Source organism: Callithrix jacchus, chromosome 18, assembly GCF_049354715.1.
Source record: "Callithrix jacchus isolate 240 chromosome 18, calJac240_pri, whole genome shotgun sequence".
In the NCBI taxonomy this organism is placed as follows: Eukaryota; Metazoa; Chordata; class Mammalia; order Primates; family Cebidae; genus Callithrix; species Callithrix jacchus.
Genome location: NC_133519.1, coordinates 11,623,540 through 11,639,552, shown reverse-complemented (window position 1 = coordinate 11,639,552; position 16,013 = coordinate 11,623,540). Strand labels below are relative to the sequence as shown.

Here is a 16,013-nt window from a genome sequence, read left to right as displayed (position 1 = left end):
AGTATCCATGTTCAAGGGAGCAATGGTCCCCGAATGTGCCTCCCCTGCTCCTCTGTGCTACCTGACTCAATTTGAGTCCCACTCAAGGAACCCCACTGAAGAAAGAATCAAAGGAAAGAGTAATTGGGTTTCTGCATCCTAAGGGGGAGCTTGACAGCTGTGGTTCTTCCCACGAAGGACTCAGGAATCCACTGTGTCAAGAGGTTTTTTGCATGAAGTGTTTGTTAAGCGCCTGCTACGCATGAGCAAGACAGGGTGCTAGACACTGTGAACAGTAAGATGCTGAATTAAACGGTGTCCTGGTCTTCAAGGAGCTTACAAGTGAGAGCGCCTGCCGCGCCGCCTCCACCGCCTTCCTGCCCACGCACTTATACACACAAACCTCCCAGAGGGAGAGAAGGGGGCGTCGGCAAATGCCAGAAAGCGATCGCTTTTTTAAAAATTTCTTTTCTGGAAAATACACAGTTCTCTTTCTGCATTCGTCTCATCCTGCTCTCCCCTTCCCCACCTTACTTTCCATTTTTCCTCGCTGCATTTTTTTCTTTTTCCCCCAGACTCTGCGACCTGCTTTCCTCTCCATATACACCTCCTTCCCCTTCAGCCTGCCCAACCGTCCTATCCCATTTTCTTTTCCCTGACTTCTTTCCTAGACTCTCTACTCTCAGGGCTCCCCAGATGCCGGGCTCCCCTCTTTCCCCCAACCCCCATCTCCTGAGTCTTCCAGCACCGGGGACAGCTCCAGCCCCCGGAACAATGGACCCCACTTTAGGGTTCCTCTATAAATTCTCCATCTTAGTGCTTTGCCCAACTCCTGACTGGGGAGTAAGAGGGGGGAAGGGTTATTATCAACAGGACCAGCTGCTCTTCTGAGGGCGGGTAGGGAGTCAGGAAGGATGGCGATAGAAAGAGGGCGTGGCTCTTGCCTGGATTGTGCGTCCCTCTCTAGGGTAGAGAATTTGTATTCGACCCCTGAGACTGACATCACTGATGTCAGGGGAAAGGAGGTGGGAGTGGGGAGGGGGGTGTGGAGGGGGGAGGTTTTTGTTGAGGAGAGCGCGGCCGGAGAGCAGAGCTCCGGGACCCAGGTGACCGGGAAAGGAGGCAGCCCCAGCGGCGGGAGCAGCCGGCAGCAGCCCAGGCCCGGGGACCGGGGTGGGGGTGGGAGGGGGGCTGAGGGGAGGACCTGAAGGGGGGCGGCAGGGCAAAAGGGACCCCTGGAGCCCTGCCGCCATCAGAGATCAAGCATCTGGCATCAGGGATCTTCGGACCCAGCAGAAGGATCCGCCACAGGGGAGGTGTCCTCCCCAGGGAAGCCAACGAGAGATTCACCTGCCCCACGTCAGGAGTGGGCCCCGGTCACTGACGCTGCTGGCAACCACAGGCCCCTTAACCCCTCAGTCTCCTCCCCATCACCCTCCTCAGGCCCTTTCCCCACCTCCAGCTCCCATCTCAACTCCCAGTTCCCAGCTCTCTAAGCCCCAGAGCCCAGGCTACCACCTCACCCTCCAGGTCTTGGCCACACTCACCCCCATCCTGGGACATTTGCCAGATCTCTGGGAGGGAGATCGCTTGTTTGGGCTATGCCCCCTGGTGGCATGACAGCATCTGCCTAGACCCCTGACCCCTAGCCCTCCACTCCCTGGGCCTCCTTTGTGTGAAGAGCCGCCCCTCTGCTCAGCAGCGTGGTTGGGGGCCAAAGGGAAAGCCAGCCCTGGCTGGGCCCCCGGCCCCCACCACTTGTCTCCTTGCTGGGCAGCTCCCCTTGGCCTTTGGGCCTCTCCCTGCTCCCCTCGGCCCCTCCTCCTGGGCCGCCTCAATGAAGGAGCCGGATGCCATCAAGCTGTTTGTGGGGCAGATCCCGAGGCATCTGGAGGAGAAGGACCTGAAGCCCATCTTCGAACAGTTTGGTCGGATCTTCGAGCTGACTGTCATCAAGGACAAGTACACCGGGCTGCACAAGGGTGAGGGTCAGGCAGGCCGGGAGGCTGGGGGTGGGGAAAACCAGGCTGGAGGGGTGGAGTGGCTGGGAGGGGCTGACGTGGAAGAAGAAGAGTTTAAGGCTGGGGAAAGTGGATGGAGGAGCTGAAAAAGAACTCAGCTAGAGTGATCAGGAAATCCGGGTGAAGGACTAAGGAGGGCTTCTTTTGGGTGAAGAGTTGTCAGGAGGGCTGCAAAGATGTGGATCCCAGACACGGTGTGGGGGTGTTGATGTCATGTGGGATGAACTCAAGAAAGAACAGAGGGACAAGAGAGCTGGTTTGGGAGATAAGGAGCTGGGCAGGTGTGTGTGTGTGTGTGTGTGTGTGTGTGTGTGTGTGTGTGTAGCAAGACTGAGGATCTGAGCAGCCCCAGATAATATTGGGATGGGGGTCAAGACACAGGGTCAGGTGCTCAACGTGGTAAGCATAGAGCTGGACTGGGCAGGGCAGCTCCAGCACTAAGGAGAAGGACTAGGAAGCGCAGCATGAAAGCTGGAGATTGGTAACGATCTGGAAAGTGTGGGAGGCTTAGGAAGTTAAGAGAGTGAGGAAGAAGGGAGGGTGCTCCTCAGGCCTATCCGAGGGCCCCGTGGTTAAGAAGCAGGGGAGGGGGCAATCGGTGTCAGCACTTGGAGAGCTCCATGAACCAGGGATCCCAAGGGCCACACTAGCTCCCCCTCCACCTGGCACAGGGAAGCAGCACTTCTGTCTGGCTAAATGCTCTCCCCGTCCCTTCTCTATTTTACTCTCCACCCTCCACCTGCCTATGGGGGAGTGGGAAAGAATTGAGGAAATAGGGAAAATGGGAGAAGAGAGGGATGATGGTGACCAAGATGGAGGGAGGTGGAGGTGAGGGAGAGAGGGGAAAGGAGAGCAGCTCAGCAGGAGAGAAAGCCACATTACTGGTACTTGTCTGGCAGTCACATGCCCCTTCTCCTCTCCCCACACAAAGCCCATCTCCTGACAGCCCAAGTGTCCTCCCTCTTCCATCACCACCCGTATTTAGGCCTCCGGTGTCTGCCTCACTTCTGGGGCAGAGTGTCTACCCCTTGGAGACACCTCCCCACCCCAGCAGGCAGAAGATAACAAGAAGGGAAAGCTTCCCAGCCCTCAGTCTTTGGAAGGGAGCCTTTCAGAGAGGGGAGATGGAGGACTCACCACCCGCCATGTTTCTCTGCCCCTGCCCCTCCTCAGGATGTGCCTTCCTGACATACTGTGCCCGGGATTCAGCCCTGAAGGCCCAGAGCGCCCTGCACGAACAGAAGACACTTCCAGGGGTGAGTCCCACCCTTTGCAGGGCCGGGGGCTGGGAAGGGCCGTGGAAGTGGCAGGAGGCTCACCACCCTCCCAAGACACTGAGTGCATTTTCCGCCTCCTCTCGTCACCAGGAAGTCCTCCTCTCTCTCTAGCACCCACCCTTCTTGCTGTAGGCGCATGTATTTCTTGTTACCCAGAGAGAAGGAAAGCAGCGATTAATGGAGTAAACGTGACTTTTGCCAGGAGCAGATGCAGCCCCTTCCCCAGTTCCCACCCTGTCCATGAGGCTACACTAGAGGGAGGACTTGCTGGTTGGAAGGTGTGGGGAAAAGTCTCTGGACACCAAGTGTGGATCAGGGTGAGCAGGAGGCACCCAGGCACTTTTTTGTCACTCTGGAAAGGCAGCCTGGGTGGCTATGAGATGAGGGAGGAGTGCCTGCAACTTGAGAACAAGCAGCTGGTGCTGGCTAGATTGGCATCTCGGTCCTGGTTTTTGAGCTCGGACAGGCTCCCTTCTGTCTCCCAGGAAGAGCCCCAGGAACAGAGCCACAGAGCATCAGGGTAGAGCAGGGCCTGGGCAGGTCTGGGCAGGTCTGGGCTGGAGGTAGGCCTGGAAGTAGCAGGCAAGGGCAAGAACAGACATTGTCAGGCCTGATGCCACCAAGTGTGCCCAGGGAGGCAGGGGTGGCCTCGGAGGTGGCCTGTCTCCTGCAAGATCCTATCTCTTTGTGCCTTCTTCCCAGCCAGGCTTGCTGACTGTCCCAAGCCTGGGCTGGCAACTGAGGGCAGGAAGAAAGAAACTTGGACTGTCCCCCTCCCCCAGTCACGGAAGCTGGGGGGAAAGGATGCCCCCACTCCCTTTGCTATCTGTCTGCTATGCTTTCCCCCAGACTGTGAATCCTAGCAAGTGCCTTCCTGAGACCTAACTCCGTCCCCACCTTCAGCAAACATTTGCTCAGCAGGGTCTGGGTACGAGAGACACATCTGTCCTAGCCTCTACTCCTTCTCCCACATGGGAAGTGGAGAATGCTGCTGCTTACCCATCTTTTTCTAAGAGGGAAATAGACAAAACAGATGGGGAAAGCGTAGGTGGGGACCTGGGAAAATTAGAACCGCTGCAACCAACCTCAACATCAAAGGCTGCATAGGTCCACCCCCCAGCCCTTCTGTGGCCTCAACCTTTGAGTACTGCTAGGAAAGCAAAGCCAACAGCAGCAAATCCACCAACACCTCCACCCCCAACGGTCTTATCCCAGCTGCTGGCAAGAATAGCCATTGCCCGCCACAGCCAGAGTTAAGGGCCCGTGCACGTGTGTGAGCAGGCTACAGGATCCAAGCGCACAGGCACATGAGCTCCTGACAGGCCAGATGTGTGGGGTGTGTGCATCCCTGGGAAGACTGGTCCCCATCCAGTCCCAAATTGCCTTCCCTGCTTTTCTCTGTGGAGGCCCCTCACAAATCAACAGTTTTTACCTCCATCGCTGTTTGTCTTTCTCTGTTGTCTCCCTATCTTGGAGCCCCTGCAGAAATGAGAGGGGGTCAGAGGAAAAGGTAGAGAGGACGGGAGTGGGGACAAGGATGATTGATGAGAGACAGCCTGGGGATGGACATGAACCCCAAGGGCCACGTGTGCCAGCTGCAGGTGTCTACCCTGGGTCTGTGCCCTGGTAGCTCAGGCAGAGCTCCATCCTGGGTGTGGAGAGCCTCAGCCTGCTCTTCTTGAGGAAGTCCAACCCAGGGTCGGGGTGAGGAAGAAGGGCATCCCAGTTAATGATTGTCTAGCCCTTCTCCAGAGTTCCCAGGTGATGCTGAATTCTCCACTTTGGCCTTTGCCCCAGGGGACAGAATCCAGAGGGACCTAACAGAGCTTCCAGTAGAAAATAGGAGGGTTCCATCCTCCAAGAGGGACCCCCATCCAAGGGGTTTGAAGGAGCAGACCCAGGGCAGTTGTGGGGATGTCTGTGACCCTTTGTTTCCCCCAAGTTGTCTCCTGCCACCTGCATTCCCCCCTCAGCGTGTTTGCACGTGTGCGTGCATGCATGTGTGTGCACGAGTGTGCGTGTGTGCACACATGTGTGTGTGCACACATATGTGTGCAGTGTGCCAGCTACTGAATAATTGTGTTCTTCCTGTGTTTAATCTCCATGCCTTCCTACTGCAAGGTTTTTTTTAATGGGAGACATTTAGCCTCCCTCCTTGCTCCCCATCTCTGTCACCCCAAAATCTAGAAGGCACCACAATGCTAGGGTGATATTTTGGGCTGCAGAGAGAAAAAGCATGGGGGCTGGGCCCATAGCGGTTGAGCCCCATTTCCTCTTCTCTCCCCTAAAAGCTCCCAGGAGTAGCTCTGCCGAAGGTCCCTCAACTTGTCCCGTGAGCAGGGTGTGGCCTCTTGGAGGCGGTGGAGTGGGGGTTGCCCTCTGTCCAGCTCTTCCCCTTTCACCCTGAACCAAAATCCTACTTGGGGGACACAGGCCTTCCCTGTCTGCTTGCAGTCAGAAAGTTGGATTCTGGCCCACGGAGAGGGCCTGTGAGTGGTCTGGGACGCCCAGAACAAGCGTGGAGCCAGAAGTGGCAGGACCCCAGCCTATACCCTCAAAAGAATTAGATTTTGTGAGAACTGTGATCTCTTCTTGGAAGTGGGGTTTTTACTATTGGCGAGAAAGATGAGGGCCTTAAAAGTGACCACAGTGGAGTAGCTCAGCGATACCGGTTTGGGGAATAAATAGCCTCTTCTTCTTTGGGAGGCTCGAGGGAGGGCTCGTCACCTGGTGGGTAGTAGCTAGGGAGGCGAGGCGCTGCGCCTGGTTGCCAGGTAAACAGGGCACAGCCGGACTCAGGGGAGGGGGCAGGTGTGCCCAAGCTGAGCTAACAAAGCCTGAGCTCCCCACAGGAAGTGCCAGGCTACGAAAGAAGGAGGCTGGGAATGGGACACTGGGGTGCCAAGGGTCCTGTCTGTGAGGGTGTCGGGGGAGCCTGCTGTCAGCGTAGTCCTTGCGTGGTCTGTACACTGTGTGTCTCTTTGTGAGAGAGGGTATTTTTCGAGATGCTCTTTTTGTGCTGAGTGCCTATGCTGGGAGGAAACTGCATCCTTTCTCTCTGGGTCCCAGGTTCCCATCTCCAACTAGAACAGCAAATCCCCAGGCCTGCTGGGAAGGGGCTAGCACCAAGTGTAAGAATCCGCCACCCTGGTTCTGATTCTGCTTCTTGTGGGGTGTGGGTAGGGATGAGTGCCTGGCTGCGGAGGTGCCTGTAAGGGAATTTCCTGAGTGCTTTGGCTAGAGCACAGGAGAGAAGGAGGTGAAAGCCCGTGCACCCCCAGCGTCTGGCCCCCAAGCTTTGCCTGTGCACGCGCACATGCACACACACTCCTAAGGAGATTGAGCCTCAAATGGAATAATCCCAGATTGACGGGCGATAAAGCTGGGGGCAGATTGGCTGGAGGATTTGCGTGACTGTTACCCTCCCTCCCCACCAGCTGCTCTCAGATCCAGAGATTTGGGGTGGTGGGGCCCTGGGAAAGGAGTGTCAGTTGAGGCGGGGCTTAGATTTGGTCTGAGGCGGGGAATATCTAACTGGTGGAATCAGCCAGACTGACTGGTGTGATGCCACACCTGGGCGAGGATCCAGGGTGAGAAGGGGCAGGGGGCAATGGTGACTTCTGCATTTCTTGGCACTAAGTGATGCCACACAGAAGATCTCCACATGCTGGAGCCCTGGAGCTGACGGGAACCTGACTAGACATCGTCTGGCCCACCCCCTTGTTTTACAGATGGAGAAGCAGAGGCCCAGAGGGGACAAGCAGCTTGTTCAGGGTCGCCTAGCTAGCAAGTGGCAGGGCAGGGTAGTCCTCAAACCCAGGTCTCTTGAATCCCAGTCCAGTGCCTTTCCTGAGGGTACCATTTACATCACCCTCAGGATGTAAATGGTTAAATTTTTTTGGTCACTGGAACTACTGTCCCACGATCAGATGAGTGGGGGCAACCAGGTGTGGTTCCAGCTGTCAAAGCCCTCAAGAGCAAAATATTTGCAGACATTAAATACTAAGTCCTTCTCCTCTTTCTCCAGTTCCTATAATACTCCCCACCCTGGTTAAGAAAATCAACCTGCAGGAGTAATTTCCAAGTCCTCTCACCAGACAAGAGCATGGAGAATGGAACTAGGAATTTCTCCATTTCCACAGAAGACTGAACAAAGGGAGATACTGCAGGGGTCGGGGAGAGGTTAGAGCTCTGGAGGACTTCCGTGCACAGGGTAAATTGTGAGAGAGCACGGGACAGCAACTCCTCCTTTAGAGCCCTCCAGACACCAAGGATTTGCTCTGGAGGAGGGAGGCAGGAGAAGGGATGGGATGGCCCCTGCAGGGCCTGCTCTGCAAGCCTCCCTCCAGAATCAGGAAGCTTTTCTGGGCCCCTCCCCCACCTCCCAGCCCCCACCAAATCCTCCACCCCCAGCATACCCTGTTCCTACCCCCCACCCCACTCCTTCTCTGGGTGTGTGGAGCAGCAGAAGTGATGACGTCACCATGGTCGCCAGGGCGACGGGGATGGATAAATCAGGCTGAGTGGGCGGTTGCCATGGTGCGCATTCTCCCGTTGCCACGGAGACTGGGCATCTGCTCCCTTTGTGCTGCCCGAGTGCCTTCCCCCTGGGGTCAAGGGGTATAGGGGGGCAGAAAGAGAGGCAGACACACCTCTAGGGGTCGGAAGGAAGTCTGGGCCTCCGTGGGGTTTCCCTCAGTTTAGAGTCCTCCTTGGGGCTTCTTCACAGAGTGGCCTCTGTTGCACCCACTTTGTAGGATTGAGGCAATTCTTATTAAATCACCCCTTGGTCGGGCTCTCTCTCAGGCCCTGGGTCCTATGCACAGGCCCCCTTCTCCCACTCAGGAGAGCAGCACCCATCCCTGGCTTAGTCACCGGAAGCCCAACCTGAGCCTGGAGCTGCGCCCATGAGCATCTCCCTCCACATTCTCTCTCTCTCTCTGCGCCTCTGATCCCCTCAGGCCCTAATCCTAAACAATATTAGGCCCTGTCCCTTCCTTCCCATCAGAAACTTAGAGGGCCTGGGGCTTGCCCCGCTAGTCTCTCTGCAGGGCCTGGCCTGGGTGGGCTCTTGGGTGTTCAGAGGAGCTCCCCAGCAGCTGCCTTCTCTTCTCTCCTTCAGATGAACAGGCCGATCCAGGTCAAACCAGCAGACAGCGAGAACCGAGGAGGTGCGTTCTATGCCTTTGGACTCTATCCCTCTCCTCCCACCCCCGGGCCCAAGGCCTGGAGTCATCAAGGGGTAGCCTTCCTTGAGGGAGAAAGCCTGATGACTCTGAAGAGTCAATGTGGTCAGAGGGGGTGAGATCTGGGGGTAGAGATGTCAAAGCTGAGGCCCAGGCTGGAATGCAAGTTCTTCAGAGCTGGGATGAGCACCCTCTACAACTGTACCCCATTCCCCAACCATCAGCCCCTTCACACCCTAGAGCCACTGGCCCCTAGGGTGGTGAAAGTAGTGTTAGGAGCTCCAGGGAAGGGCGGAAGGAGAAAGGCTGGGAAGGCAGCCAGGAGGTCCTGAACATGCCCTCCTCCTGTGCCCTACCCCCCAGAAGACCGGAAGCTCTTTGTGGGGATGCTAGGGAAGCAGCAGACAGATGAGGACGTCCGCAAGATGTTCGAACCCTTCGGGACCATAGACGAGTGCACTGTGCTCCGGGGGCCAGACGGCACCAGCAAAGGTAGCCCGCCCACTGCCCCTTCCCCACCTGGCCCTTCCATTTCCCGTTCCACCATCAGCAAAGGTAGCCCGCTCACTGCCCCTTCCCCACCTGGCCCTTCCATTTCCCGTTCCACCATCAGCAAAGGTAGCCCGCTCACTGCCCCTTCCCCACCTGGCCCTTCTGCTTCCTGTTCCACCATCAGCAAAGGTAGCCCACACACTGCCCCTTCCCCACCTGGCCCTTCCATTTCCCGTTCCACCATCAGCAAAGGTAGCCCGCTCACTGCCCCTTCCCCACCTGGCCCTTCCATTTCCCGTTCCACCATCAGCAAAGGTAGCCCGCTCACTGCCCCTTCCCCACCTGGCCCTTCTGCTTCCTGTTCCACCATCAGCAAAGGTAGCCCGCTCACTGCCCCTTCCCCACCTGGCCCTTCTGCTTCCTGTTCCACCATCAGCAAAGGTAGCCCGCTCACTGCCCCTTCCCCACCTGGCCCTTCTGCTTCCTGTTCCACCATCAGCAAAGGTAGCCCGCCCACTGCCCCTTCCCCACCTGGCCCTTCTGCTTCCTGTTCCACCATCAGCAAAGGTAGCCCACGCACTGCCCCTTCCCCACCTGGCCCTTCCATTTCCCATTCCATCATCAGCAAAGGTAGCCTGCCCACTGCCCCTTCCCCACCTGGCCCTTCTGCTTCCTGTTCCACCATCAGCAAAGGTAGCCCGCTCACTGCCCCTTCCCCACCGGGTCTTTCCCCTTCCTGTTCCACTCCCATGGTTCCCTGAGCATGGGGTTCCACCAAGGGGACCCATGGGGATGGGCGCTTACCCCTCCCCTCCTCCATCTCAACCTCTCCAGGCTGCGCCTTCGTGAAGTTCCAGACCCACGCAGAGGCCCAGGCGGCCATCAACACCCTTCACAGCAGCCGGACCCTGCCAGTGAGCCCTGCTCCCCTACCCCCTGGCCTCTACTTCCCACCCCGCCCACCTGCCAGGCCCTGGCCCAGAGGAGGAGTCCACTCAGGATGGGCTATTAGAATTTATTGGAAAGGATGTTCTGGCAGAAGAACTAAGCTGCCTAGGAAGGAACACCCTCACATTTCAAATGACATTTTCCCACCTCCCCCTCTTCCCCTATTCCCCACCTCCACCTTGAGCCAAATTCCCTCACATTCCCTCTCCTGCCCCCTCCATTCCCCAGCCCTCCCTTCACCCCATCTCTTTTCCAGCCTTCCCATACCCCCACCCTCATTTGCCGGGGCACCAGGACACTCACTTAGAGGCCCCACGTGCATCCCTTCTTCCCTGCCCCTGCACAGCAGCGTTAGGTCAGTGACCACTCTGACGGGGATTCCCAAGCAGAGCCCACCTCTAAATTTGAACTGGATGGCTCAGAAGGCTATGCATTTCCCATAACTCACAGCTCTTCAGCAAAGGCTGGGCAAGCATTTCATGGGGACTTGGTGGAGGGGACACAGCATTGGGTAGAAAACTGTGTCCAATGACCCTATGCCCTTTCTGGCTTTGAGATTCTGGGATTCTACCAATGGAGCAAATGCTCCAATTTGGTTTTTATTCAGCTCAGACTAGAAATAAGGTTTGAGGCAAACCATGAGGACTGGGGTGTGGGGGCAGGAGTCGTGGTCAGGCACGCAGGGCAGCTACAAGGGAAGACGAGCCTGAGATTAAACATTTGCTGTAGCTACCCACGGTGGGGATGATTTCCGGTTGAGAGTCCTCACAGAGAAGCCAGTGGTGCCCTTTCCGTCCCAGCAGGCCTTTCGCTTTGCAAGCACGTGCCTTCACAGACCTCATTTTTCTTCTAGCCTCTTGCATATCCTACCACAGGGAGGGTGGAATTAAAATCTCTCCATCTGTCATATGCAACATGGTGGCTGCCCTCTCAGAGAGGCCAAGCCATGCCAGGGGGTGGGATGGAGGCCAGGTCCTGAGGGCTCTGGGGAGCAGACCCTGCCTGCACCTCTCACCTGCATGTGGGCCCGTGCCCAGGGTGCCTCGTCCAGCCTGGTGGTGAAGTTTGCTGACACCGAGAAGGAGCGAGGTCTCCGCCGCATGCAGCAGGTGGCCACCCAGCTGGGCATGTTCAGCCCCATCGCCCTCCAGTTTGGAGCCTACAGCGCCTACACCCAGGCCGTGAGCATGCCCCCGATGCCAGGCTGGCCCTCCTGACCCCCTGTATCTTGCCCCCACCCTTCCTATGCCAAGGCCCAGGTTTGGGAGGGAGCTGGGGGGCCCAGGGGCCTGCCCCACTGTCCTCTCCCTCCCACCAGCTGATGCAGCAGCAGGCGGCCCTGGTAGCGGCTCACAGTGCCTACCTCAGCCCCATGGCCACCATGGCTGCTGTGCAGATGCAGCACATGGCTGCCATCAATGCCAATGGCCTCATCGCCACCCCCATCACCCCATCCTCAGGTATGGCGTCGGCAAGGCCGGGCAAGGGAGCTAAGCATGGTAGGGGTGGGGAGGGGCACAGGGAAGCCTCGGGGTCTGGGAGGGACTCAGGGGTCAGATGGCCTGCTTCCTCCCTTCTGCCTGCAGACTTGCTGACTGGTCCTCTGCCTGTGTGTGTGTCTGCTCCTCTGCTCTGTCTCTATCGCTTTCTCCTCCCCAGGAACCAGCACCCCTCCTGCCATCGCTGCCACGCCTGTCTCTGCCATTCCGGCTGCCCTGGGTGTCAACGGCTACAGCCCAGTGCCCACCCAGCCCACTGGGCAGCCTGCCCCTGATGCTCTGTATCCCAACGGGGTTCATCCCTACCCAGGTGGGACTCTCTGCCTGCCCACCCTGTCCCAGCAACCAACCAAGCCACCACTCCCACTGGGGAGACAGGACACACCTTCCCTCCCAGTTTTGGGGGTTACAGGTGCTTCCTCCTGCCCTGCCATCCAGGGCGGGGATGATTCTTCCTGTTGGGCTCCACCAGGAAGCTGAGGTGTAGAGCAGCGAAGCAACCTGTCCAGGGTTGCAAGACAGTCAGACTCAAGTCTTCCTAACGCTGGGCTCTTGCCCCTCTTCCCACTGCTTTGTGCATTTCCACCTTCTCACTTCATACTCCATGCCCAGAGAAGCTCTGCTCCTCACCTGCCTGGTCTCGGCCCAGAAAGCCCTGGGGGCTCCCACTGAGTGCCGGGCCCATGCTCATGGTCTGTGCTGCTCTCCCCAGCCCAGAGCCCCGCGGCCCCCGTGGACCCCCTGCAGCAGGCCTACGCGGGGATGCAGCACTACACAGGTGAGGTGCCCCAGCCCGGGCCCCTGCTCAGGTGGGAGGGGAAGCAGGAGGGAAAGCGACCCAGTAACTGGGTGTGGGCTTCTTGGCTCCCTGCCAGTCACCCTCTTCAGGCTTTACTGACTAGCTCAACTGTGAGGAGGGATCTCTAAGGGCAGCACATCCAGGGGTCTGAGGCAGCTCCTTCCCCGACAACTTCTCAGCCCTGCAGCTGCCACTGGCCTGGGTCGGGGGAAGGGAGACAGGGTTGGCTGGGAGGGCCCAGGAGTCAGGGAAGCCCCATCAGCCCTCTCTGTTCTCCCCACCTCAGCAGCCTACCCGGCAGCCTACAGTCTGGTTGCGCCTGCGTTCCCGCAGCCCCCAGCCCTGGTCACCCAGCAGCCCCCACCACCCCCTCAGCAGCAGCAGCAGCAGCAGCAGCAGCAACAGCAGCAGCAAAGAGAAGGTGCTGGCTGGGGCCTTGGGAGATGGGAAAGCCCTTGTTATGGGCTTGGGGACTTCCTACTGCCCTGCACTGAGCCCAGCTCTTGGCCCGGGTTGGGATGAGAGCAAGTGGGGACGGGGTGGCTGGAGCCTTGGCCCACACTGTGGGGGACTGGGACTGGAGGGCCCTCCCAGGATCTGCTTTCCCGGGACCTGTGCTCCGGGAGTACGTGCCTCCCAGGCACTGAGCTCTTCCGTCTCTGCCTCCACCCAGGCCCTGATGGCTGCAACATCTTCATCTATCACCTGCCCCAGGAGTTCACTGACTCAGAGATCCTCCAGATGTTTGTCCCCTTTGGCCACGTCATCTCAGCCAAAGTCTTTGTTGACCGGGCCACCAATCAGAGCAAATGTTTTGGTAAGAACATGATATGGCACATATCAGGGGAAGGTCTAACACATGTGAAGGCATTTACAGTCACTGTGGACCCAGTCTTTGAAATCCTGATTATCCAAGAGTACAAAAGAACCATTTTGACACACCCAACATCTCACACCAGCTGTTGCCCAGGCCCATCTCTTCTTCCTTCATCTTTTCTCTTAAAAACTGGCCAAATTCATGCCCTAAAAGGTCTGAAAGGCTCATGGTCTGGGGGTGTTTGGTTTTCAAAGGTGGGCTTAGGGAGCAGGTTTTAGCTGCCTTCTCATCTTTGAAAGGCTGCCTCAGGGGAAAAGGGAATGTTCTCTGCTTCAGAAGCCATTTAGGGTCTGGAAGTGGCTGTTTTCAAAGGGCAGGCTCAGAGCTATCCAGGCCAAGGAAGGGGACACCAACACAGAATGCTGGGAGGCACGTCGTAGTTTGAGTGGCTGGATTGGATTCATCCATTCAACCCGTCAATCGAATTTCTACAAAATGCTGCTCTGTGGTAGGCAGCTTTCTAGGCATTTGGGACACTTGGGAGACATAGGGTAGTGCTGGAGGTCTCCTAAGCACAGGAGAGCAAGGTGGGGCTGGGCCAGGCCTTATGCCCCTCTCACCTCAGGCTTTGTGAGTTTCGACAATCCAGCCAGTGCCCAGGCTGCCATCCAGGCCATGAATGGCTTCCAGATCGGCATGAAGCGCCTCAAAGTCCAGCTAAAGCGGCCTAAGGATGCCAACCGGCCCTACTGAGGGCCCCCAGGTGGGTCCCGCGCCTCTGTTGTGGCCTCCCGCCCCAGCTCCACATGCAGCCAGGGCCCTTGATCGGACTCTCCATCCTCAGGACACCCGCCCCACCCTTGACTCTGGACACTTGAAACAGGGGACTGGGGCAGCTCCTTCAGCTGTTTTCCAGTAATTGAGTGACTCTCTCTCTCTCTCTGTCACACACACACACACACACACACACACTCACACACACACACACACACACACCCTCTGTGTCCCCAGAAAGAGCCAAGTCTTTGTATCTGTGTCCACTCCCTGGACCTTCCACAATATCCGGTCTCGTTCGTCTGGTCAGTGTCCATGTCTGTGTGTGTCTCTGGCTTTCCTCTGGGTTGGAGTGGAATTAGGGGAACAGGACTGGAGGATTAAGGGGGCTGGTGAAGAGTGCCAGAGGGCCCTAGAATCTCTGTTGTCCTGAAAAGTGAGGACATCTGGCCCTTGTTGCCCTGCACTGCAGGTGATTTCCCCATGTAGTGGCAGACCCATGGGGCAGTAGATGCACAGGACAGACTGGGGGAGCCCATTTCCAGGCCTCGTGGGAGTCGCTCTGGTTTAGGTGGAAGAGGCTGAAATGTCGCGCTGCCTGTGAAGTTTATCTACCAGGTCCCTCCGCCCCATTGCTGGCCTCCACCTCAACCTCATAGCCACAAAGCTGGAAGCCTTGGTTACTTCCACAGTTTAATCTCCTTCGGACCAAACCCTTGAAAACACACAACCCAAGAAAAATACCCACATTTTCTGTTTCTCCCCTTTCCCCCCAATCCTGGCTGCTTAACTCCCCCCCACCCTGGGGGCCCCCCCAGCCCAGGGCCCGTGTCCATTGTCGGCCGAAGCCCCCATCCCCGGACCCCTGCTCCGGGCCCCTGTAAGTTGCATGGAACGAGCGTGTTGTCTTTGGAGCCGATTGTTCGTTGTTTGGGGAGGGGCCGCGGAGGGAAGCACCCCAAGCCCAAGGTCAGGGCAGGGGGCCGCTCGCGGGACGTGCTTGGTCTACAGTGGTTGGTGACCGTGGTCTGTGTTCTGTGCATTTCTCTCTTGCTTTCTGTGTTCCTTTCCAAAGAGGAATGAGAGCACTACCTGGGGGCTGGGGGTGCTCTCACCCCGTGAGACTCCATCCCTGAGCCCTGACCTAGGCTCCACCCTGGCCTTCTCTGCGGATGTTCCCTTTCTTTTTCCAGGTGTCTGTCTCTCAAATGCACCCCCTTGCCTGTCTCTCTCTCCATTTCTCTGCCTGCCTATCTGTTGTCATCTCTGCCTCTCCCCCTCCAGTCTTTACTTTTCTCGTGGGCTGTTTATTTCCTTCCTAATATCCTTTGGTTTCCTCTACGGTTCACCCCTTCTCTCCTGTTCCTCTATCCCTGTTCTTATGGCTTTGGGGTGCGGGCAGATGGTTTGGACTGAGGCCTTTCCGATGACCTACCTTCCTCAGGCAGCCCCATCCTCGATGCTGTACCCACCCCAGAGTCCTCCCCTCCCCCAGAACCTGTGACCTGCATCAGTGGTCTCTTACCCATGCTTCACCCGTGTTTCTTCCTTCACAGGTCGGGAGATCCAGAGGAAGGGGCGCCTCACACCCTCTTCCCACGACTGGCCCCCGGCCCTCTCTGCACACCTGCCCTGGGCCTTGACTGGGCTCTGGGGCAAACGCTGCTTCGTGGCCCTGGGGGGCACAAGACACCAGCCCCTCCCACCCCTTGCCTCTCTGAAGGGCCATGGCTATGCTTCCCTGGCTCCAAGGGCCGGCTTCCTCCTAGGTGCCCTTTTGGCCTTTGTGAGGGAGCGAGGAACAGGCTTGAAGGTTCCGGGGTATCTGCCTTCTGCTGGGCTCCTGTGACAGGCCTTCTGTGCCTGGCATTTGTACTTGCCTCCCCCACCAGTGGGCCTGTTCTACCCGTGCAGGCCTCGGGAGAGCTGCAGGGGCCTGCCACACACTCCCAGCCCACCTTCACCGCAGCCTCTTCCCCACATTAGGGGTTTCTTGGAAGCTGGCTCTCACTCCCCTCCACCCTCAGCTTAGAGGTAGGATATCCCTGACTCCTGGGCTCCTAGCCCTAAAACTCACTGCCTCCCCCAAGGGCCCCCTCTAAGGAGGGTGTGGGGGAGCCCTGAGGGCTGCCTCTCTGCCAGTCAGCCACAGAGACCCTCCTCCTTTCACGAGGAAAAGACCTTTCTCTGAACCCCTAAAAATGTTTACAGTCTCTGCTGG

General features: G+C 57.8%; 1 protein-coding gene across 20 annotated transcripts; it reads left to right on the top strand.

Moving 5' to 3' along the window:
• The first annotated feature begins 850 nt into the window (after window positions 1–850).
• CELF3 (CUGBP Elav-like family member 3) lies at window positions 851–15,486 on the top strand. 20 transcript variants are annotated; one of them, XM_078355662.1, is made up of 15 exons: window positions 1,037–1,085; window positions 1,856–1,961; window positions 3,174–3,256; window positions 7,305–7,490; window positions 8,400–8,448; window positions 8,830–8,955; window positions 9,790–9,869; window positions 10,941–11,084; window positions 11,222–11,363; window positions 11,563–11,712; window positions 12,115–12,180; window positions 12,488–12,622; window positions 12,875–13,018; window positions 13,644–13,781; window positions 15,349–15,486. In XM_078355662.1, exons 5-14 carry the CDS (start codon window positions 8,400–8,402, stop codon window positions 13,769–13,771), a joined length of 1,164 nt encoding a protein of 387 aa, XP_078211788.1. In that variant the 5' UTR covers window positions 1,037–1,085; window positions 1,856–1,961; window positions 3,174–3,256; window positions 7,305–7,490; the 3' UTR covers window positions 13,772–13,781; window positions 15,349–15,486. The 20 variants fall into 20 exon arrangements, with proteins under 20 accessions (XP_035135363.2, XP_035135361.2, XP_035135362.2 ...); XM_078355659.1 differs by having other exon boundaries at window positions 11,189–11,363; XM_078355661.1 differs by having other exon boundaries at window positions 8,827–8,955.
• The last annotated feature ends 527 nt before the right edge of the window (window positions 15,487–16,013 follow it).